This window comes from Mobula hypostoma, chromosome 5 (genome assembly GCF_963921235.1).
Source record: "Mobula hypostoma chromosome 5, sMobHyp1.1, whole genome shotgun sequence".
Lineage (NCBI taxonomy): Eukaryota > Metazoa > Chordata > Chondrichthyes > Myliobatiformes > Myliobatidae > Mobula > Mobula hypostoma.
The window spans coordinates 123,542,433-123,566,003 of record NC_086101.1 but is presented as its reverse complement, the minus strand read 5'-3'; the positions used below and the strand labels follow the sequence as shown (position 1 = coordinate 123,566,003).

Genomic DNA, 23,571 nt, shown 5'->3' with positions numbered 1-23,571 from the left:
TCTCAGGCATTGCAAAGGTCTCCCAGTATTGCCCATTTAATAGTGGGGCACTGCGTGCATCAGCTTAGATTTTATGCTCATCTGTGAAATGGGACCTAAATTCATTAATTTCTGACCTGGGTAAAATTGCTGGAGTTGACGTGCTTGGGATGCCTCCAAAAATGCAGCCTTAACTATCCAAATAGGTAGGGTTCTATAATGATAATTTATTAGTCGGTTCTATTTGCAGGAAAAAAATAACTTGTGTTACTTTATCAGATAGTTTTTATATTGATACGATCCCATCACAGGGAAATACATACGCATGAAAATTTTTGAAGCATGGAAATTCTATTTCTGGATTATTCACCACTGGAAGGATGGGACATAAAAACAATTTCACAAGTGTACAAATTCATAATTACATTAAAAAATTTAGAACGTTCAAATAATTTTTCAGTATTAACCAATTAAAACATTTAGAGGACAAGGCAAGAAACTAATTAAATGTATCAACTACTATTACACACCATACTGAATGATACTTTCTTAAAAAAGACACCATGACACAATTATTTTGTAATAAAATCTGTGATAGAATATTGACAGCTGCACTGTTAGTTTGATTACATTTCAAAATAAATAATATTTACAAATAGTAAATTTTAAAAAAGACATTCAATGAGCAGTTCAGAAAGAATTCCTCAACTCAGAACTTAAATATATGAAACAATCAATGCTTAAGTTTCATCAAAAATACTCTAAATATTAATATTACTATCAAATGTAATAAATGTTTTTATGTGCTGTGGAGTAATTAATTTATTAAATTATATCCCTGGACTTCAGGGGAAGAAAAATACATATTCTAATGAGAAATATTTTCACTTTTTATTTTCTATAATCACAGGATTGGACACTGTAGACAATAACAAAGTCAGTCTCATTTTATTAATACACCACCATTGTATTCTGTTGTAACCCATCTGCTACAGTACATTGCCACTTGGTGATGAAAAGGCAAAACCCATTAACAGTCTTCCTTTGGGAGCAAAGCATATTCTTCATTTAGTTTCTCTTTCTCTGCTATCTTTTCCAGCAACGCTTCCAATAAACCTGGGACACACGGAAACTGCAATAAAAGAAAGGATTAATGTGAAGCAGTACACATTGAAAATCACTTACTTCATCCTTGTCTCAGGATTATAACCGGATGATGACTGAGGGAAAATGGACATTAAAACTGCTAATATTCATTGTAAAATTCAGAAAGAAACAAAAATAGAAGCTAAAAGAATTGCATTATATATCCTAAATCAGTATAGTTTTCCCAATATCCCCCCTACTGTGTCTCTACAATCTCAAACATGAAAAGGCGAGTTACATATTCCTCTGATAATGAGCACGCCAGTTGTTGCACTCTTCTGGATCACATTCCTCATGTCATCAACTAAAGGGAACGCTTTAAAATTCATATCCGATTTAAAAATGAGCTGTTCCTTCTTTCCAAGTGTTTTATATTCATGAAGCAAAAAAAAACTATATCATGTTGGAATCTGAAATCAAACAGAGAATGCTGGAGACAGTGAGCAGGTCAGGCAGCTAGTGTGAGGAGATAAACAGAATTAATGTTTGTTTGATGATTTTTCAACAGAACTGGAAATCAAACATCTCTTAAGCTGTAGAGTATCTTTGGGAACATCTTTGATAGGGTAGTGGTATGCCCACTGAGAGAAGGTGGTGAAGACTCTTTAATTACAGCTGATCTGCCCAGAGAAGGTATGAATAAAAGGAAGTGACTGAGAAGAGATGAGAGAGGAAGAAAAGTTCTAGAACATGATACATAAGAAAGCAGTTGTTAAAAATCTGAAACAACAAAAAACAAACAATGTAGCTCCTGTGGAAAGATATAAAACAGCCTGGTAATCTTTCATCAGAAGTGAAGCATAAGATCACCCTGTACTTTTCTGTGTTCAGTCTATCTTGGTGGAAATGCCTCAGGATGCCGGAATTACATCAGATGGTAGAGTGTAGCATTGGCTCTTCTAGCTGTGGCACTGCATCCTCCTTGCCATCTGTGGTGAGTTGCACAGGTTCACTGCTGTCTGCGGAATGAAATTTCTCCTTAACCCAATTCTAAATAGCATGCACTATCCAGTGAGACTTACAAACCCCAACCCCCCCAGTTCTGTGCTCCCCAGCCAACTGGAACATTCCTGCCTACGTTTAGTCTGTGTCTAGTTTCAAGTTTTCTGAGAGATTCCCTTCCTGTTTTTTGTACTTCAGTAAACACATGCCTAATCAACCCAATCTCTTCTGAATTGTCAGAACTGCCATCCCAAGAATCAGTCTAATGAAGTTTCTTGGAAATTGCTCTGTGGTCACAAATTTCCAGATCACCTTGGCACCTCAACAGACTCATGCACTCAATCCTCTTGCAATAAACCACTTGCACTCATAAATGCTGTGAACACTTGCTCTAAACCAGTTAAAGACCTGTACTGATTAACTGGCTGTAGTGTTCATCAATATCTTTAACATCTCGCTTCAGCAATCTGAGGTACCCACCTGCTTCAAGCAGGCTTCAATTATACTGGTGCATACAAAGAATGTAGTAACCTGCCTCAATAACTATCATCCAGTGGCACTTACATCCACTGTCTTCTCCGTGGATCGTCACCTTGTCACGGTGGAGAAGCTTGTGTGGTCCTGAGATCCTGAGAGCGATGCCATCTGGAGCTATGCTCCTGGTAGGGTCACTCATGGCGGTAAGGTCGAGGGTCAGGTCCCTGACAAAGAACTATCCAACCAAGACCTCAACGGTGGAACAGGTGGACGAAGTTACTTTGAACTCGACGGCTATGAAGGCAGATGAAGGCTGCAACAAATCCATCAGCTCCAATCGTCGTGGTTTGCATGCCATTGGAATCAGTTGGCTGATTTGTGAAGTATCGTGTGCTTCTTGGAGTGCAACATCAAGTACACATTAAACAAATACATGCACAGGTGTCTTCGCTCTGTACGGAACGAAGACCATCATCCTCAACCTCGAGAGATAGCCATGACGACACCCACTGTGCTGAAGTGTTTTGAGAGGTTGGTGATGAAACATACCAACTCCTGCCTCAGAAGCAATTTGGATCTGCTCTAATTTGCCTACCAGCACAACAGGTCTACAGCAGATGTCATTTTATTGGCTTTTCATTCAAACCTGAAACTTCTGGACAACAAAGATGCATTCATCAGGATGTTCCGTATCGACTACAGGTTGGCATTCAATACTATAATCCCCTCAAAACCAATCAATAAGCTTCAAGACCTTGGTCTCAATACCTCATTTTGCAATTGGATCCTCGAGTTCTTTACTTGCAGACATCAGTCAGTTCTGATTGGCAACAACATCTCCTCCACAATCTCCAGTAGCACAGGTGTACCACAAGGCTGTGTGATTAGTCTCCTGCTCTACTTGCTCTACACTTATGACTCTGTGGCTGAGCAGAGCTCGAATGCCGTTTTAAGTCTGAGTGGACTGAATCAAAGGAGGTGATGAATCAGCATATAGGAGAGAGATTGAAAAACTGGCTGAATTGTGCCACAACAGCAGCCTCTCACACAATGTTAGTAAGACAAAGAAGCTGAAAATTTACTTCAGGAGCAGGATACCAGAGATCCATGAGCCAGTCCTCATCGGGGGATCAGAGGTGGAGAGGGTCAGCAACTTTAAATTCCTTGGTGTTATTATTTCAGCACACCTGTCCTGGGCCCAGCACATAATTGCAATTACGAAAAAGCATGGCAGAGCCTCTACTTCCTTAGATGTTTGCGAAGATTCAGCATGATGCGAAAAACTTTGACAAACTTCTATAGATGTGTGGTGGGCAGTATACTAACTGGCTGCATCACATCCGGTATGGAAACACCAACATCTTTGAACAGAAAAGCCTACAAAATGCCATGGATATGGCCCAGGCTATCATGGGTAAAGCTCTCCTCACCACTGAGCACATCTTCAAGGAGCACTGTTGCAGGAAAGTGCATCTACCATCAGGGAACCCCACATCCAGGCCATGCTCTCTTTTTACTGCTGCCAAGAGGAAGAAGGTACAGGAGGCTTAGGACCCACACCACCAGGTTCAGGAACAGTTATTACCCCTCAACCATCAGGCTCTTGAACTAGAGGGGATAGCTTCACTCACCTCATCAATGAATTGCTCCCACAACCTATAGACTCACTTTCAAGGACTCTTCATCTCATGTTCTCAAATATTTATTGCTTATTTATTTATTATTACTATTTCTTTATTTTCAGTCAATAAACTTGGAAATGTTCCACACAATTCTCTCGGTCAAATCGTTGTAAGTGCTTGGGGCTCAAACACTAATTCCTGTAGCATGTCACCCAGAAAAAGGCCCTCAGGAAATACAAAAGAAGTGGTATATACTGGGTTTGTTATTGGGTCTTCTGTTGTCTGTAATACAGTGGCTTCCAGTTAATTGGGCCATCGGTTAATTGGGGCAGCTACTTATTTAGGACAACGCTTAAAAAATAAAAACTAATCGAGAAAATAGCTGGGACTCCCTTTGTTTATTTGGGACCCTAAATTGGGCAGGAGACTGTTGCCAAACACTTTCTAACTTGTGTCAGTTGCATGGCCATTAGACACTATACTGCGCTTCAAGCAAACAGTTTTTAAACAGTATCGGTTGCATGTGTTTGTGTTCAAAAAGCAGCAATTTTTGTCTCTAATAGTTGGCAAGAAATAAACAGTAAGACAATTCTGAACTGTTTTGCTCACCGCAGTTTCAAGAATTCTGTCAAAAACGGTCAGAAATGAAAATGCAACAATTTCACTACTTCAAGTTAGAAACTTTGAAGAATTTGAAGCTATTGACAGTCATCTGGAATGTTACAATGAAAAAGAAGGTTTGGAGTTTGCAGTCATCAACAACATTGTATGAAGGCAGTCCATTATCTGCACTAGGTGTCTATGCTACATTGAATAAATTCCTCCATAGGTAAATATTAGGAACTAATACACAGTCTTATTACACTGTAGTATTATAGGTAGTGTTCTAAGTTGTTCTGAATTTCATTTCATTTAAATCCATAATTTGTTACTCAGTTTTTATACCTTTTTAACCATTTTCATGTAACTTCGGCTAATTGGGCAACTGCTTAAATGGGTCAAAAAATATTGGTCCCAATGTGTCCCATTAACCAGAATCCAAGCTGAAAAATCAACTTTGATGATATCGATACTATGAAGAGAAAGTTTGCAGATGAGTCATAGATAGCTGTGGGGAGCCATGGCGATTCATGAAAGCTAGAAGTTTGGAAAAGAGAACAATGATGCTCTGAAACATCAGCAATGTGAAAGTTGATAGTGTTGAGGCATAAAAAGGTGGATGAATCCCCATTGCCTAACCAAGTATATCCCGGAACGCAGGGACCTGGCAAATATTTTCCTGTCTTTCTTAGGCATGGGTAAAGTGTGTGCCTTTATATAAGAAAGTGTGCAAGGACAATCCAGGGAACGACAGGCAGTGAGCTGAACATCAGTGGTGGGGAGAGTTACTGGAGGGGATTTTGAGAAACAGGATGTATCTATATTTGCAAAGACATGGGTCAATTAAATACAACGAGCATGGCTTTGTGCATGGAAAATAGTGCATCACAAATTTTACTGAGTTTTTTGAAGAGATAATCAAGAGGGCTGAGAGACTTTGGCTATGTCCCACATGGTAGATTGGTCCAGAAGGTGAGATCAAATTGCATTTAGGATGAGTTAGCCAAATGGATACAAAATTGGCTTGGTGGAAGGACACAGGCAGTTATTTTTTCAAACTGGAGTGGTGCGCTGCAGTGCTGCAGGGATCAATGCTGGGGCTACTGCTGTTTGCATATACTGTATTCTAATGATTTGTATGAGATTGTAGATGGCATGCTTAGTAAGTTTGAAGATGACACAGAAATTGGCCTGCACGACCTGCTTTTTGCGCTGTATAACACTACTTTTGACTTAAATGAGAAGTTAACATAATGTCACTGTATTTTCTCATAACACAGCAGGAGGCCATTTCAGAGAATTGAGTCTATACTGACTACTGGAGCAATCCCATTCCATCAGTAATTTTGACCGGAACTAATTCTCCATGTATTAGCATCACTGTCTCCCTGATTCAACCTTTCATATACACGAGGGTAATTTACGATGGCCACCTAATTTATCAATCTGCATGTCTTTGGGATGTAGGGGAAATTGGAGCACGAGAGGGAAGCAATGGGGGTCACAGAAAGAACATGCAAACTTCACCGATACAGCACCTGAGATCAGATCACTGCAAGACGATTAGACATACTGGTATATTACCATACTATCCAGCCATTTTTGTGCCATGCACAAAGAAAGATTGCTGTCATTGTTGGAGGTCAGCTCTCCCAGTCCTGGTACACTACTGTAGGAATTGCTTAGAATAATTTCTCAAGACCCACCTTAGATAGTCACTTAATCAATGCCTTTCCTTTCATCACAAGTTCAGACATAGTGAGGTTTGTTGATCTCTTCTCGTTACTATCACCAAAGAGGAAGTGCAGGAGCCTGAAGATACTCTCTCAATGTTTTAGGACAGCTTCCTCCCTTCCACCATTAGTCCATAAATCCAAGAACACTACTTCACAATTTTGCTCACTTTTTGCAGTAATTAATTTATATTTATATGTATTATAGACAAGGAAATGGAAGGCGAACTGAATAAGTATTTTGCATCAGTTTTCACAATGGAAGACATTAGCAGTATGCAGGAAGTTCAAGAGTATCGGGGGACAAGAACTGAGTGTAGTTGCTATTACCAGTGAGAAGGTGCAGGTGGTCTACACCCCAAGGTCTGAAATAGGTGACTGAAAAGATTGTGGTGACGTTAGTAATGATTTTTCAAGAATCATTAGTTTCTGGCATGGTTCCAGAGGACTGGGAAATTGCAAATATCGCTCCACACTTCAAGAAAGGAGAGAGGCAGAAGGTAGGAAATTATAGGCCAGTAAGCCTGAACTCAGTGGTTGGGAAGATGTTAAGGATAAAGTTTCGGGTTATTTGGAAGCACAAGGTAAAATAGGGTAAAGTCAGTATGGCTTCCTTAGGGAAAATCTTGCCTGAAAAATTTGTTGGAATTCTTTGAGCAAATAACAAACAGGATAGACAAACGAGAATCAGGTGGTGCTGTGTACTTGAATTTTCAGAAGGCCTTTGACAAGGTGCCACACATGAAGCTGCTAGCAGAATAAGAGCCCTTGGTATTACAGAAAAGATACAAGTATAGATAGAACGGTGGCTGACTGGCAGGAGGCAAAGTGAGAATAAGGGGAGCCTTTTCTGATTGGCTGCTAGTCACTAGTGGTGTTCTGCAGGAGTTGGTGATGGGGATGGGACCACTTCTTTTTACGTAGTTTTCCATCGACTTGGATGACAGAATTGATGGTTTTGTGGCCAAGTTTGTGGCCAATATGAAGATACGTTGAGGGGCAGGTAGTATTGAGGAAGCAGCGAGGCTGCAGAAGGATTTAAGACAGATTAGGAGAATGGGCAAAGCATTGAGAAAATGGAATACAGTGTCAGGAAATGTATGGTCTTGCACATTAGTAGAAGGAATAAAAGCGTAGACTATTTTCTAAAAGGGGAGAAAATTCAAAAATCTGAGGTGCAAAGGGACATGGGAGTCCTCATGCAGAATTCCCTCAAAGTTCTGGACTAGGTCCTGACGATTGGAGAGTGGCTAATGTAACCCCGCTTTTTAAAAAAGGAGAGAGAAAGAAATCGGGGAATTATAGACTGGTTAGCCTAACATCGGTGGTGGGGAAACTGCTAGAGTCAGTTATCAAATATGTGATAACAGCACATTTGGAAAGTGGTGAAATCATCGGACAAAGTCAGCATGGATTTGTGAAAGGAAAATCATGTCTGACGAATCTCACAGAATTTTTTGAGGATGTAACTAGTAGAGTGGATAGAGGAGAACCACTGGATGTGGTATATTTGGATTTTCAAAAGGCTTTTGACAAGGTCCCACACAGAAGATTAGTGTGCAAACTTAAAGCACACGGTATTGGGGTATGGTATTGATGTGGATAGAGAATTGGTTGGCAGACAGGAAGCTAAGAGTGGGAATAAATGGGACCTTTTCAGAATGGCAGGCAGTGACTAATGGGGTACCGCAAGGCTCAGTGCTGGGACCCCAGTTGTTTACAATGTATATTAATGACTTAGATGAGGGAATTAAATGCAGCATCTCCAAGTTTGCGGGTGACACGAAGCTGGGCGGCAGTGTTAGCTGTGAGGAGGATGCTAAGAGGATGCAGGGTGACTTGGATAGGTTAGGTGAGTGGGCAAATTCATGGCAGATGCAATTTAATGTGGATAAATGTGAGGTTATCCACTTTGGTGGCAAAAACAGGAAAACAGATTATTATCTGAATGGTGGCCGATTAGGAAAAGGGAAGGTGCAACGAGACCTGGGTGTCATTATACACCAGTCATTGAAAGTGGGCATGCAGGTACAGCAGGTGGTGAAAAAGGCGAATGGTATGCTGGCATTCATAGCAAGAGGATTCGGGTACAGGAGCAGGGAGGTACTACTGCAGTTGTACAAGGCCTTGGTGAGACCACACCTGGAGTACTGTGTGCAGTTTTGGTCCCCTAATCTGAGGAAAGACATTCTTGCCATAGAGGGAGTACAAAGAAGGTTCACCAGATTGATTCCTGGGATGGCAGGACTTTCATATGATGAAAGACTGAATCGACTAGGCTTATACTCGTTGGAATTTAGAAGATTGAGGGGAGATCTTATTGAAACGTATAAAATCCTAAAGGGATTGGACAGGCTAGATGCAGGAAGATTGTTCCCGATGTTGGGGAAGTCCAGAACGAGGGGTCACAGTTTGAGGATAAAGGAGAAGCCTTTTAGGACCGAGATTAGGAAAAACTTCTTCACACAGAGAGTGGTGAATCTGTGGAATTCTCTGCCACAGGAAACAGTTGAGGCCAGTTCATTGGCTACATTTAAGAGGGAGTTAGATAAGGCCCTTGTGGCTAAAGGGATCAGGGGGTATGTAGAGAAGGCAGGTACAGGGTTCTGAGTTGGATGATCAGCCATGATCATACTGAATGGCGGTGCAGGCTCGAAGGGCCGAATGGCTTACTCCTGCACCTATTTTCTATGTTTCTATGTTAACTTACAGGTTGAGTCAGTGGTGAGGAAGGCAAATGAAATGTTAGCATTTATTTTCAGAGGACTAGAGTATAAAAAGAAGGATGGAATGCTGAGGCTTTATAAGGTACTGGTGTGGCATCACTTGCAGTATTGTGAGCAGTTTTGGGCCACTTATCAAAGAGAGAATGTGCTGACATTGGAGAGGGTTCACAGGAGGTTCACGAAAATTATTCCAGGATTGAAAAGCTCTTCACATAAGGAACATTTGATGGTTCTGGGCCTGTACTCACTGAAATTTAGGAGGAGGAGGGGATCTCATCGAAACCTATCATATGTTGAAAGGCCTAGATAGAGGGGATGTGGAAAGAATATTTCCTATAGTGGGGGAGTCTAGGACTAGAGGGCACAACCTCAGAATACAGGGATGTCCATTTAGAATGGAGACGTGGAGGAATCTTTGTGGAAGTCATTGCCACGGATGGCTGTGGAGGTCAGGTCATTGAGTATGTTTAAGGTGGAGGTTGACAGATTCTTGGTAAGTCAGGGAATGAAAGGTTATAGGGACAAGACAAAAGAATGGGGTTAAGAGGGAAATGGATCAGCCATGATCAAATGGCAGAGCAGAATCGATGGGCTGAATAGCCTAATTCTGCTGCAATGTCTTATGGTCTTAAACATTTCTTATTATAACTTATAGTATATTTTACGTATTGCACTGTCCTGCTGCCCCATCAACAAATTTCACAACATATGTCAGTGATAATAAACTGGTTTCTGATGCAGTGTACAGCATTCAATTCTATTTGAAGCTCATTGATAAGAGAAATAGTCAATGCCCAAGTGCAGTAACAGCTTGATAACATTTAGTTAGGGTCTGATAAATGGTAAATAATGTGTGATGATACACCTGCATTAGTCCCCACAGCACCTGATGACTCTCAGTCTGTGATGCTGTTGTCAGAGGATGAACCCTTGCAAAGTGTCAGGCCCGGATGGTGTACCTGGTCAAGTGCTAAAAGTCTGCTGGAGAGTTCAAGAATATCTTCAATCTCTCGGTCTGTGTTCTGAGATTCCCATCTGCTTCAACATTAGCAAAACCAAGGAAATGATTGTGGATCTTAGGAAAAGGAAGTCTGGCGAACAAGCACCAGTTTCTATAAAAGGGTCAGTAGTGGACAGGGTGAGATCCTTCAAATTCCTGGGTGTCATCTTGGAGGATCTGGCCCAGTACATAAATGGAACCATGAGGAAGGTATATCAGCATCTCCTGTTTCTTACAAGTTTATGGAAAGTTGTCATGAAGGCTTTAACTACAGTGCCTTGTAAGAGTAGTTACCTTTGTTCACATAAATGAATGTTACAACGAGGGATTTTCATTATTGAACTAAAAATTTTTATTTGTGAATCACTTGATCCTTTTTTCACAGTAGAGCATTCAAAACACGGAAAATTATAAAGCATGAAAGCTAAAAATTCAAATGCTGAAAGGTCAGCCCTTCCATAGTATTCATCCCCCTTTCCTTAGTTGAAACACCTCTCACAGCTATTACAGCCAGCAGTCTTAATGGATTAGATTTGCACAATGTGATAGAGCACGGTTTGCCCATTCCTGTTTGCAAAATTGCTCAAACCGTGACAGTCTAGTAGGGGAGTGGCAGTGGTAGCAATCTTGAGGTATGACCAGACATGTTCAATCGAGTTAAAGACAGGACTCTGACTGGGCCACTAAAGGACATAAATTTTCTTCATTTGAAGCCACTCCATGGCTGCTCTAGCAGTGTGCTTTGGGTTGTTGTCCTGCTGAAAGATGAACTTCCTCCCCAGTTTAAGTTTTTTGGCAGAGGGTAGCAAGTTTTTAATCCAGGATCTCTCTGTATTTAGAGGCATTCTTCTTTCCATCCTTTGTCTTCACATAAAGGATGCTTACATGAGAATTCTGTTCTTGGACTACAGTTCAGCATTCAACACCATAATTCCCTCCAAGCTTGACAAGAAGCTCAAAGACCTCGGCCTTCACTCTGCCTTGTGTAGCTAGATCCTGGACTTGCTGTCAGATCACCGGCAGGTGGTAAGAGTGGGATCCCTCACCTCTGCCTCTCTGCCCTTCACCACAGGAGCCCCACAGGGCTGTGTCCTAAGCCCCCCTCTTTTGCTCTCTGTATATCCATGACTGTGCCGCCACCCACAGATCCAATCTGCTAATTAAATTTGCTGACGATACTATACTGATTGGTTTAATCCCAAATAATAATGAGGCAGTCTACAGAGAAGAAGTCAACACCCTGACACAGTGGTATCACGAAAACAACTTCTCCCTCAAGGTCACAAAAACAAACCAAAGGAAGAATGGTGACAGGCTAACTCCTATAGACATCAATGGATCTGGGGTTGAGAGGGCGAATAGCTTTTAAGTTTCTCAATATACACATCACCGAGGATCTCACGTGGTCTGTACATACCGGCTGTGTGGTGAAAAAGGCACATCAGCACCTCTTTCACCTCAGATGTTTGGTATGGGCCCCCAAGGAATTTTCTACAGGGGCACAATTGAGAACATCCTGACTGAGTATATCACTGCCTAGCATGAGAACTGTACTTCCCTCAATCACAGGACTCTGCAGAGAGTGGTGCAGACAGCCCAGTGCATCTGTAGATGTGAACTTCCCACTATTCAAGACATTTACAGAGAAAGGTGTGTAAAAAAAGGCCCAAAGAATCAATGGGGTCCAGAGTCACCCCAACCACAAACTGTTCCAGCTGCTACCATCCAGGAAACAGTACTGTAAAAGCCAGGACCAATAGGCTCTGGGACAGCTTCTTCCACCAGGACGTCAGACTGATTAATTCATGATGATAGAATTATATTTCTATGTTATATTGACTAACCTGTTGTACATACTATTTATTATAAATTACTATAAATTGCACATTTAGACAGATGTGACATAAAGATTTTCTCCTCATGTATATGAAGGATGTAAGTAATAAAGTCAATTCAACCATTAATCCTGACCAGATTTCCATTCCTACTGCTGAAAAGCATCCTCATAGCATGGATATGTTTTTTTTTGAGCCAGGACTTCTTCCTTAGCACTCTAGCATAAATATGCTTTTTGTTGAAAGCCTTAGAGATTGTGGAGCCATGAACTTCATCTCCAGTTGCAGCCACTAACTTCAGCAGCTCACTCAGAGTGACTGTTGGCATCACAATAGTCTTCCTTACAAGTGCTATTCTTCTCTGGTGACTAAGTTTAGAGGAGCAGCTGACCTAGGCTGTGTGGCTGTGGTTTCTTATTTTTTCCACTATTTTACAATGCCTTTGAGATGGTCTTGGACCCTTCCCCAGATTTATGCTTCTCTATTATCATTCCCCTGACTTGTCCTGAATTCTCTTTTGTCTGTTGAAAATCTACCATACTGTTGGACCTCACAAAAGGAGAGGATACTTATTCTTATGAACAATTTCTTCCAATTTCCTACATCAACAAGTAGGGTGAATTGGTAATATACATTACTACACCTGAGGAAAGTTAGCGTAGTAATTACAACGGGATGAATACTTTTTCAGCCTCATAATTTTGGTTTTTAATTTTTTGTAATTTGTTGATAGGTTTGATTTGAAGATTAGCTCAAAAATCCTACTTTGATATGTTTTAAATTTATAAAATGAGATAGTATAATTTGAAAATAGTTGTGGGGGATGAATACTTTTTCAAAGCACTGTAATTTGTACAGATGTATGCTGGAAAGCATTTTGACTGGTGGATCATGGAGTAGTATGGAAACTACAATGCACAGGAATGCAAAAGGCTACAGAGAGTAGTGGACTCAGTTTCATGATCGGTACAGCTCTTCCCACCATTGAGGCATTGTCTTAGGAAAGCGACACCCATCATTAAGAACCCCACCACCTGGGCCATAAACCCTTCTTGATGTTACTATCTAGGCAGGAGATACAGTAGAGGAGCCTGAAGACCCACACCTCATGGTTCAGCTACCATCAGATTCTTCAATTGATCTCGAAAACCTTCACATTACCTCCAACTATATTTTTTTTCTCTCAACTTGCACTAATGTTATATTTTCGTTTATTTTGTTAAGTAAGTTGGGCATAATTTATCTTGATTTAACTCATGCTTGTTTATGATGTAGCATGCTGCTGCTACAAAAAGCTACCTTCAACGCATTTCTACCTTAGGTATTTAGCCCTATGACGATAAATTTACCTTGATACACATGCCAGCAATGACCATCTTCAACAAGAGATTGACCTTTGACATTCAATGATGTTACTATTGCACCATTAATAGCCAATGGATCTTAATTCATTAGAAATTCAAAAGCACTATGTAACATGACAAAAGAGTAGGGCAGAAGTGTGGTGCTCTACAGAAGTGACTCAACTCCTGATACACTAAAGACTTTCTACTGTATACAAGGCACAAGTCAGGAGCACAATAGTACACTATCCAGTTGCCTGGATGAACACAGCTCCAACAACTTTAAAGTAGCTTGACACTACAAAAAAAAATCCATTACATGGTAACATGGCGGTTAGTACGTACATCGCTTTACAGTTCTAGCCAGTGGTCACTGAATGGGATTCAATTACCGCTGCTGTCCATAAGGAGTTTGTACGTTCTCCTCGAACCTGGCGCTCCATTCCAAAGATGGGCACAGCTAGGGTTAGTGAGTTGTGGGCATGCTATGTTGGTGCCGGAAGCTTGGAGACAATTACAGGCTATCCAGTAGAATCCTCATTGGTTTGACTTGACACCAACGGCACATTTCACTATATGTTTCCATGTACATGTGACAAATAAAGTGAAATTTAAATCTTTTAATCTTTAATTTCTAAACATTCATTTCCTCCCGCAGCAGCACACGGTAGGTACCATCATCAAAATGAACAAAAATTACTGACGACTCTGATACCAGCTCTCAAAACTACAATCTCAAAACAAAGATAGGCAGGAACTTCAGGCAGAGGGGAATTCCACCAGCTGCAAGTTTCCCATCTATCCTTAATTAGACCTTCACAATATTGGGTCTAAATCCTGCAATACCATTCCAACAGCACTATGGAAGTGTCTTCACGGCAGCAATTTAAACAGAACCTCACTACTATTCTAGCAAGCATCAATACGAATGCTGAATAAATGTTAGTTGTACTAGCAATGCCCATTTTTGTAATTGAATGCACGAAAATATAAAATACCATTTCTTGAATCACCTCTAGAGGGCAATAATCTTAAGTAAATAACACCAGAAAGCAGCAACTCAAAGTTCAGACTTCTATTTATTCCATGTGACCCTCTGTCTGAGGGATACATTCTTATCTAAAGATCCTTCACTGCAGTCATTGCTGGCAATGAATTTTATCAGTCTTATGTTCATTATTAACAGGACCAGAGCTGCTATGTTCCTGCTCACACTTCCAAAAACACTCCACGAACACCACCCTGGTAAAAGACATCATTACAAATGTAAGTGATAATATCAGTTTAACATTGTCTGTGACAGTTCAAAACATAACAAAGGAAGATAGTGAATGAAAGTCAGTCCACTTTCTGTTGAGTATGCTGTCCATATCTTATTGAACTATTCATGGTTTAATGATCTTCTTAATGACGTGATTTGCAATAACACTTCATCTTTCAACAGCTATTCATCCTCAGCTACCAGATCAATAAAGTATGTTACTGCTGTCTCTAGGGAGCATCCACATTACAGGAATTCTGTTCTTTGTTCCTGAAAATAATATGTTAACAAGATTTTTTTCCCACACAAGTTGTACTATATACACCTATATATGCACACATGCACATACTTGATGCTTATTGCAATTATTGTTTTAAGAATAAATCGATGAGAAAATATACAAAATTATATCCTGTTCCAAATGATTCCAGAAATTACAGAATATTTTATTTCAAAGGTCTTGAGGAAAATACCTTTTAATCCAATAAAAAGTTGCCTTGGTGATCCTACAGGATTCCAGTGAGTGTGCTTCCAAGCAAGAGAGTTGCAGTTGAGATTGAATTTGTTTAAACTTGAGAAAATACTTATAATCATAAAATATATTTATTTGAGAAGAATTATTTCTCATGTGATAGCAGCAGGTAAACATGAAAGACCATCAACTCGAATCATTAACTCCTTATCATTTGATATGCTTTTGATTGTTGAACATAGAACAGTACAGCACTGGAGAGCCCATTCGGTCCACAATATTGTGCTGTTCTTGATGCCGATATGTACAAAATGTCTTCTTTCTGGGTACTGTTTATATCTCTCCATTCTCTTCATATTTATATATTCATCCAAAAGCTTCAAACTCCACCAAGTTGCCTGCTTCCAGTGCTAACCCTGGTATCCTGTGCCAGACACCCATAATTCACTGTGGAAACAAAAACACGCTGCTCATGTCACCTTCCACCCTCTAATTTAAAAGCACATCTTATTGGTGTTTGACATTTCAACCCTGGGGAAAAGATTCTGACTGTCTACCTTGGCCATGCCTCTCATAATTTTAAAAACTTAAATTAGGTCACCCCTCAGCCTCTAATGTTCTAGAGAGAACAACCCATGTTTGTCTAACCTTTCCTTACATCTCATACCCTTTAAACCAGGCAGCATCCTGGTAAATCTTTTCTACACCCTCTCTGCATCCTCCTTAAAACAGAGCAATCAGAACTGCACACAGTACTCCAAGTGCAGTCTTACTAAAGTTGCTATAGGTGCAGCATGACCTCCTTACTCTTACACTCGACACCCCTACCACTATGCCTACTTTAGCATCTTATCCACCTGCATAGCCACTTTCAGTGAACTATGGACCTGGATCTCAAGGTCCCTCTATGGCTCAATGCTATTAAGGGGTCTACCATTAACTGCATATTTTCTTCTTTCATCTGACCTCCCAAGTGCAACACCTCACACTTGCCCAAATTAAACTCCATTTATAGATTCTCTGTCCATGCCTGTAACTAATCTATATCCTGCTGTATTTTTGACAGACTTTTACACTGTCCACAACTCCACCAATCGTGGTGTCAATTGCAAACTTTCTAATCCAACATTTCGGCGACTCTGCAGGCTACAATAATTTGTTCCAGTTTTCCTCCTAAATATACTCCTTTTGAACTACTTCCACTGCAATCTGCAGCATGTAAATTTCCTCTTTACAACGGACTACCAAATTATATCAATGATCTTCAGATCTCATGTTTGACAGTTAAATATGGAGCAGTTAAACGCGGTGCCTTTAAAGATCAATGCCATGGCCATGGCCGAAAAACATGGCAGGAGAGGCAGAATTGAAACCAGGCTGAAGCATAGGGGTAGGAGGCCGCCCCTACCTAATATCTTGTTGGTGAATATGCAGTCACTATAAAATAAGACTGACGATCTCAGGGCAAGGCCGCTGTATCAGAGGTAGACGAGGCAGATCTTAATTGCTTGTTGAATTGAGACTTGGTTAACAGCGAACACACCAGATGCAGCTATCTGTCCAAAAGGTTTTATGATTTTCAGAATGGATCAAACCTCAAATTTTGATAAGGAAAGAGGTGGCGGAGAGTGCTTTTTAGTCAATTTTCGTTGGTGCACAGATGTTGGGGTTTATGTCAATGTCTTGTTCCCTGATTTAGAAAACCTAACTATTAAATGTAGACCATTCTCGTTGCTTCGAGAGTTCTTGTCCGTGATCCTGACTGCAGTTTACAAAGGGGGTGTATCAGACTAAGTCACTGTTCCATAGATTTGCTAACTATGCCCAGAGAAAGAGTACCTCAGGGTTGTATGTGGTGACATGTCTGTACTCTGATAATAAATTTCACTTCAAACTTTGAACTTTATTCCTTTCTGCCTACAGAATAACCATACCTTTCTATTTCCTGCACATTCTTGAACGACTCTATATCTGCATCCACCATCATTTGTGGCAGGGCATTTCAGGCATCCACCACTCTGTATAAAAAAACTTGCACTGTACATCTTGCTTGAATTTATCTCTCTCACCTTAAATACATGCCTCAGGCATTAGACAGTAACTGTCTACTCCATCTGTGCTTCATAAACTGATAAACATTAATCATATCTCTCCTTAGCCTCTGTAGCTTTCAAATTTGTCCAACCTCCCCCAATAGCACATACCATCCAATCCAGGCAACATCTTGATGAACTTCTTCTGCACCCTCTCCATAGTCCCAACAACCTTCTTATAATGGGGCGATCAGAACTGAATACAATACTCAACACACACAGAAAATGCGGGTGAACACAGCAGGCCAGGCAGCATCTATAGGAAGAAGTAATGTCGACTGTACTTCTTCCTATAGATGCTGCCTGGCCTGCTGCGTTCACCAGTATTTTTTGTGTGTGTTGCTTGAATTTCCAGCATCTGCAGATTTCCTCGTGTTTGCGTGAATACAATACTCCCTACGTGGCCTAATTGAAGTTGTATACAACTGCAATGTAACTTCCTCACTCTTGAACTCAATTCCTCGACTAATAAAGCAAGCCTGCCAATATGCCTTCTTTACCACCCTATCAACCTGTGTAGCCATTTACAAGGAGCTTTGGACTTGGACCCCAATATCCAAAGGACTTGTCATTATCCTGTCATAATTTGCCCTACCACAATTTAGTATCTACCTGTAAGATCCTATTTTACTCTTACTCTTAAATATCTCAAAAGATATTGAGTTGTGCTCACTATTCCCAAAATGTTCAGGTCCGTCACCTGGCCTGGCTCATTTTCCAAGATCAAGTTCTGTATGTTTTCTCCTCTGGTTGGTCTCTCCACATACTGTTTCAAGAACCACTCCTGGATGCACTGAAGAAAGCCTGCCCTATGTAAGCCTTTTATATTAAGTAAGTTCTAATCAATACTGAGGAAGCTAAAAATCTCTCTCTCTCTGACAATCTTTTTGTTTGAGCACCTTTCCTTGATTTGTCTGCATATCAGGTACTTCATCTCTTGGTGGTTATTGGGGGGCTTTTAGTATAATTTTATTGCACCTACCCTATTTTTGAGCTCCACTCATATCGCCACTGTGGATGAGTTCCCATTCCCCTTGCCTTTCTAGTTTAAACCCTCCCAAGTAGCACAAGCAAATATCCATTGATTGATGCCATTTCTGTGATAGAGTTTCAATATTGTGCCCCAATTAAATTTAACAAAGTTACTGTTCATTATAGTATCTGTTCATTTTCTCTTTATTTGCTAGAATTTGCTGTGTGCAAATCCTATGTACAAGATTTCAATGTCACATCATTGCCTGTACTTCCAAAACAATGTCATTGTTTTTAAAGTGCTTTGGGACATGCTGAGTCTGTGAAAGTTGTAAAAATTCATGCTTTTTTTTTGAAGAGTTCAGTATAGGATTAAAGTGAAAGAATTTACTTCCACACCTGCTGTCTTGGGTTACACAGAAGAGCATGATCTTGCAGCAATGTTTGATAAATTTATTATTCACACTGTATTGGTCAGCAGTTTTGTAATCTTACTTGAATTCAACTTTTCAATGAGATGGTTTAATGTTGCTGTTAATATTATTTTCTAAAAGGTAAAAGGGAATTATCCAAGTAATTTAGTCCAATTCATATCAAAGACATACTTGTGACTGAGGGACTGCAGCAAAGATAAACCAGACTGACTTCCAAGGAAGGTTTGTTTTGAGGATATACTAAGCAAACTGGACCTATGCTCCACTGAGTTTAAAATAACAAAAAGTGTTTTCATTGAAGTGTACAAAATTCAAATAGATTTATAGTAGGATTAATATAAATGGTGGCTGATGTTCAGTGTGAATGCAGTGGGCCAAAGGATTTGTTTCTGTATTGTAATTTTCTCTGATTCTAGGAAAACAATCATCAGCTCATGGAGCACCTTTTCAAAGTGATACAGAATTAATAGTTCAGGCCAATGACCATACATAACAATTTATTTGTAAGGTCAATGTGTTCTCTATCCATTGATGCTATTTGACCTTCTGCATCTCTCTAGCACTTTCAGTTTATTTCAGATATCCAGTATTGGCAATTGGGCTTCACAGGAGATAACAGGTTGATGTTTTCTTCAGCTAGGTTATTCACAACTAGAGGCCATAGTCTTAAAATAAGAGGTCAATCATTCAGAACTGAGACAAGACATTTATTTATACCAGGGCAATTAGTCTTAGTCTGTGAAAGTGGGCTATAGGGACTTATGGCTGAACCTTTTCTGGACAGAGATTATTGGACTTGTGGAATTAATGCGGGGGGGGTGGTTGTGGAGTTAAAATATAGGGTTAGTAAGGGGCCAAAAGGCCTACTTCCGCAGTTTATTAAGCTCTTCGATACCAACGCTAATTTCACTGTCCATTTCAAGAATATTTACCCTGACTTCTATTTCCTTTTCATTCTGTATCAGTTCTCAAACGTGCTTGCTCAACAGTGGCTGCAAAATTATTTACTCACATACAAGTGACTAATAGATTAACCTAACGTTGCATTTAGCCAGAAAACTAAAGCCGAAATGTCAAATTATTAACAATGTTAAACAGAAGGTGTCAAAGAAATTTGATGAAGAGCTAACTTTACCATCCTGCAGCTAGGAAATGACAATGTGTTTTAACATGCTAGTCCAATGGCTCAGTGCTACTGCAACAGTTTAAACAAAATATGAACAATTTAATGCAAACTTAAGTTGCTTTGTAAAATTCTCTTTATAGCTTTGCCAATACTGAAGAACTGCTGAGATTATTGCTGAATGGTACTATTATCCAGTGGGATTATTTAACTACAAAAACGTAAGTACGTAACATCAAGTCTGAGTTCTGGATACCTATTAGTTCCATCTTCAGGAAAACACTGCTGCAACTACAGAAATTCTCCTTCCTTTTACTTCCATAAGCCCATGAATTAAGTAAATAAGTTCCTATCAAAATAATTCAGACAACACTGATGATAACCACTGGTTACTTTAAGAAAAATGTTATTACATGATAGCTTGTTTATTGCACTACATTAAAGGTAATAATATAAATACTGATCAGGTTATAAGCAGACTGTAAGGGACAGCTAGATTGGTGAATATCTAAAATTTTACAAAGTCATACTCTGGGCTCAACAATATACATTGCTAAAACATGTAATTAATAAAAATGAAATTTTAATTTTAATTTTAGACTTACTTTATTTTATATCCCTCTAGTTCTGATTAGGTAGTTTGTGCAAAGTAAGTAGTCTTTCTTTTTCAAGACACATATAACTATATTGAAGCTACCTAAAATGCCTAAAAACTGCTTCATTGATGAGAGAACATTGGAAAAAGAGCATTAAAATAATTCTAAGTGTCTAATCGTATGTCATTCTCCCTTCCACGCTGTAACCTGGCCCCTGAAGTCCACTTAAAAATTACCAGTGTGCACAATAAAATTTACCTACTACTAAGATGATAGAATGAAAGGGAAATACCCATGGGAAGGGAATGGGAGTAACTCAACTCTACGATACCAATTATTCTATTTATAATAGTAATAATAAGTCACATTTGAACAGTAGTCTTTGGACTTTCCAAGTCACATGATTAGAAATACAGATGACTGGCAGAAGATTAACCCAAAAATGCTATATTTAACCAGGGAAGATAGTCCCCCAAATCTGTACAAAAATGAATAACTATTTTTGGCTGAATGCCAATGTCTGGTGAGATTTTCATAGTCACTATAGCCTATATTTTGAAATACCGCAGCACTGAAATCTTTCATAGCTTGATTAGTACAGCTTTATCTAAATTCCAGTGAAATAATTTAATCATAGGAATACATTTTGAACAAAAGATAAATTAACACTATCTTCAATATATAGTTCAGCAAAAAGTCACAAGTACATTAAAAGCTCCTAATTATTTGTGCACTGCGCCATAATGGCAGATAGGATTCCCAGGGTTTACTTAATGTGTTTTTAAAATAGTGCCAGCTTAAAAAAGAATCAACCTAATTAATCATAATTGGGATATGCACATGACACATAGAAAAACCTGTCCTTTTCTAAACCCTTGCACTGTCACAAGGGGTTTCATACTGCTTTCAAAAGAATGTATTAGTTTTCCAAATGCATTCTAAAATCCCAAGTGAAATTTTGTTAATAGATAAATTGTGTTTAATTTTAAACTGCAACAAAAAGATTTCCAAGGATTCCTATTCTGAACAAAATGTTGCTGTAAAAATGTCTGAAAGAATTTAGTACTTTAATATTTCTGATTAATTAATCTATAAATTTCAGTTAAATATTGGGAGTTAACCACAATTACAGAAAAATGTAATAAAGCTGGCTACAAAATATGCTTTCACAGCCTCTTTCTCAAAAGAAACATTTAAAAATACAGAATCATTGCTGGTTTTTACAAGTAAGGTATCATCTTTGATGTAACAGTGACATATGAAATTTCCTATTTCATGATTCTAAGCTGAGGCAAGCTCCTTCAATCAATTATATTAAACCACCACAGTACATTTGTTGATTGACCTTTTCTATTCATTGAACTTTACACTTTATTTAGAAAAAAGAACCAGCTTTGATGAAATTCTTTCACACTGAATAATTTAATACAGTTACTCCTGCAACTGCAGTAAAAGGCAATGTATAAACAAAATTAACAGTCTTTTAAAATGCACTGCGTATGTTAATTTGACTAGGGCACAGCTTCAAATACCAAAGCAGTATTATCTTCAAACATTGCAGGACCAAAATATTGTGTTATTGATCTAAGTAATAGTGACAATATTGGAATGCTTTTGCTGATTTGGTAAATACTATGAACGGTACATCATGCTGTTGAAAGAAACACAATTAAATAATTAGAAACTAAAGGAAAAAGTTGTTTTTATTCTTGATACAGCCTCAGTATTTTTAAACCTCTAGGAGAAAACAGTACGTTATGATTTTAAAAGCACTGGTGCTATGGGCTTTTTCTATTTTTCCATTAGTCTCTGTGTCCATCTGATTCAAAGCCTTACAAAATTTCTTGATAAGTCAGTAAAATTAATCCTGAAAAAAATCAGCAGTGGAAACATATTGCTCACTATCACTGCCATTGCCCTACATCAGCAACAAGAATATGAAGTAGCAGAAATTAAGAGAAATGGTTGCTCTTCTCTTTTGCTTCTGCTATAGTCCTGAGTACAAATTTCAAAGCTGCACGATCTGACAGTAATTTTAATATTTAGTAAAGCAGGAGTTAGGAGTGACTTCTTTTTACCCACAGATACAACATAAGGATTTCATATAGTTTGAAACTGCCATTTGTAGTTCAAGGTCTACAATGGGATATCAGCTCATAATTCATGAAACACGCTAAGGAAAAGGGATAAACAACCTCTGCCAGAACTAACAGCTCAAACCACAAGTGATTGTAATGTTGATAAATTGTTATAGGACATTCAACTAAAGGTTGTGTGCAGTAGTAGGAATAGAAATAATCTTTTTCCACTTACATTTCTTAACACTTTTGAACTAATTATATTTAAAAAAGGATCACTAAAGCAGGCCGTCTCAATCCAACCTCGCAGCCATCTTAGTTCTTTTGAAGTGCTGTCATTATTGTACTCTAGGTGATAACTGACACTACATTGCATAAGTAAGGTCTCACTAAATATGAGAAAATAATATACAAAAAAGATGGTCCATAATATTGGTCAAAAAAAGTTTCTTCTCTCATCTTGAAAGAATGTAACATTACTTCAACCTGAGAAATTACCACCTTGGTGTCTCTTTCACATCATGGCTCCTCTGACAATTCAAAGCTGCTCTGCAGTATTAGTCCAGATTTTGTACACAGGTCCTGGTTTGAATTCATAAGCTTATAAACACAAGTGTTATAGAATATATAGCTTATAACACTCGATGACAGTCCTAGTAACATTGATCCTGGATATCCAATGAGCACAAAATAATGTAGTTTGTAGCCCTAGTTACACCACTGGAAATATCTATTGTTTTATACTCATGGCTTTGATCTCAGATCTTCCATGTAGTGACCACTCACTAAACTCTTCATTGTAATTAATATTGAAGTTTGTCTTTTTTGGCTGAAATACCTACATTCAATTCCTATCCTTTTAACTCACCCTATCTACATGCTATGCTGTTGTTTTCACCATATTCTTTCAACTGGATAGTGTTTCGAAATCACTGTTGTACAAAATGGCCTTATGTCTATTGATCTCAGGATTGTGATCAATTTTCAGTGAAGGAATTCAGTGGCTTCTGATCTTCAAAACAAGAGAATCACAACTTGAAGCACTTGGGCTATAATTTCTCCTTTTCTGTATTTAACAGTGTGTTGGCACTTACCATTTAATGAAGCAAATGTGCAGATAAAACAAACTAAGATTTGTC

At 38.9% G+C, this 23,571-nt stretch overlaps 1 protein-coding gene across 4 annotated transcripts in view; it reads right to left on the bottom strand.

Moving 5' to 3' along the window:
- Positions 1-223: 223 nt before the first annotated feature.
- Positions 224-23,571, bottom strand: part of cntln (centlein, centrosomal protein) — a 538,558-nt gene continuing 515,210 nt past the window's right edge. For all 4 annotated transcript variants that reach the window (XM_063048921.1, XM_063048919.1, XM_063048920.1 and 1 more), the window contains one exon: positions 224-1,111. In XM_063048921.1, the coding sequence (XP_062904991.1) occupies positions 1,010-1,111 (102 nt within the window). In that variant the 3' untranslated portion in view covers positions 224-1,009. The remainder of the gene's footprint in view (positions 1,112-23,571) is intronic.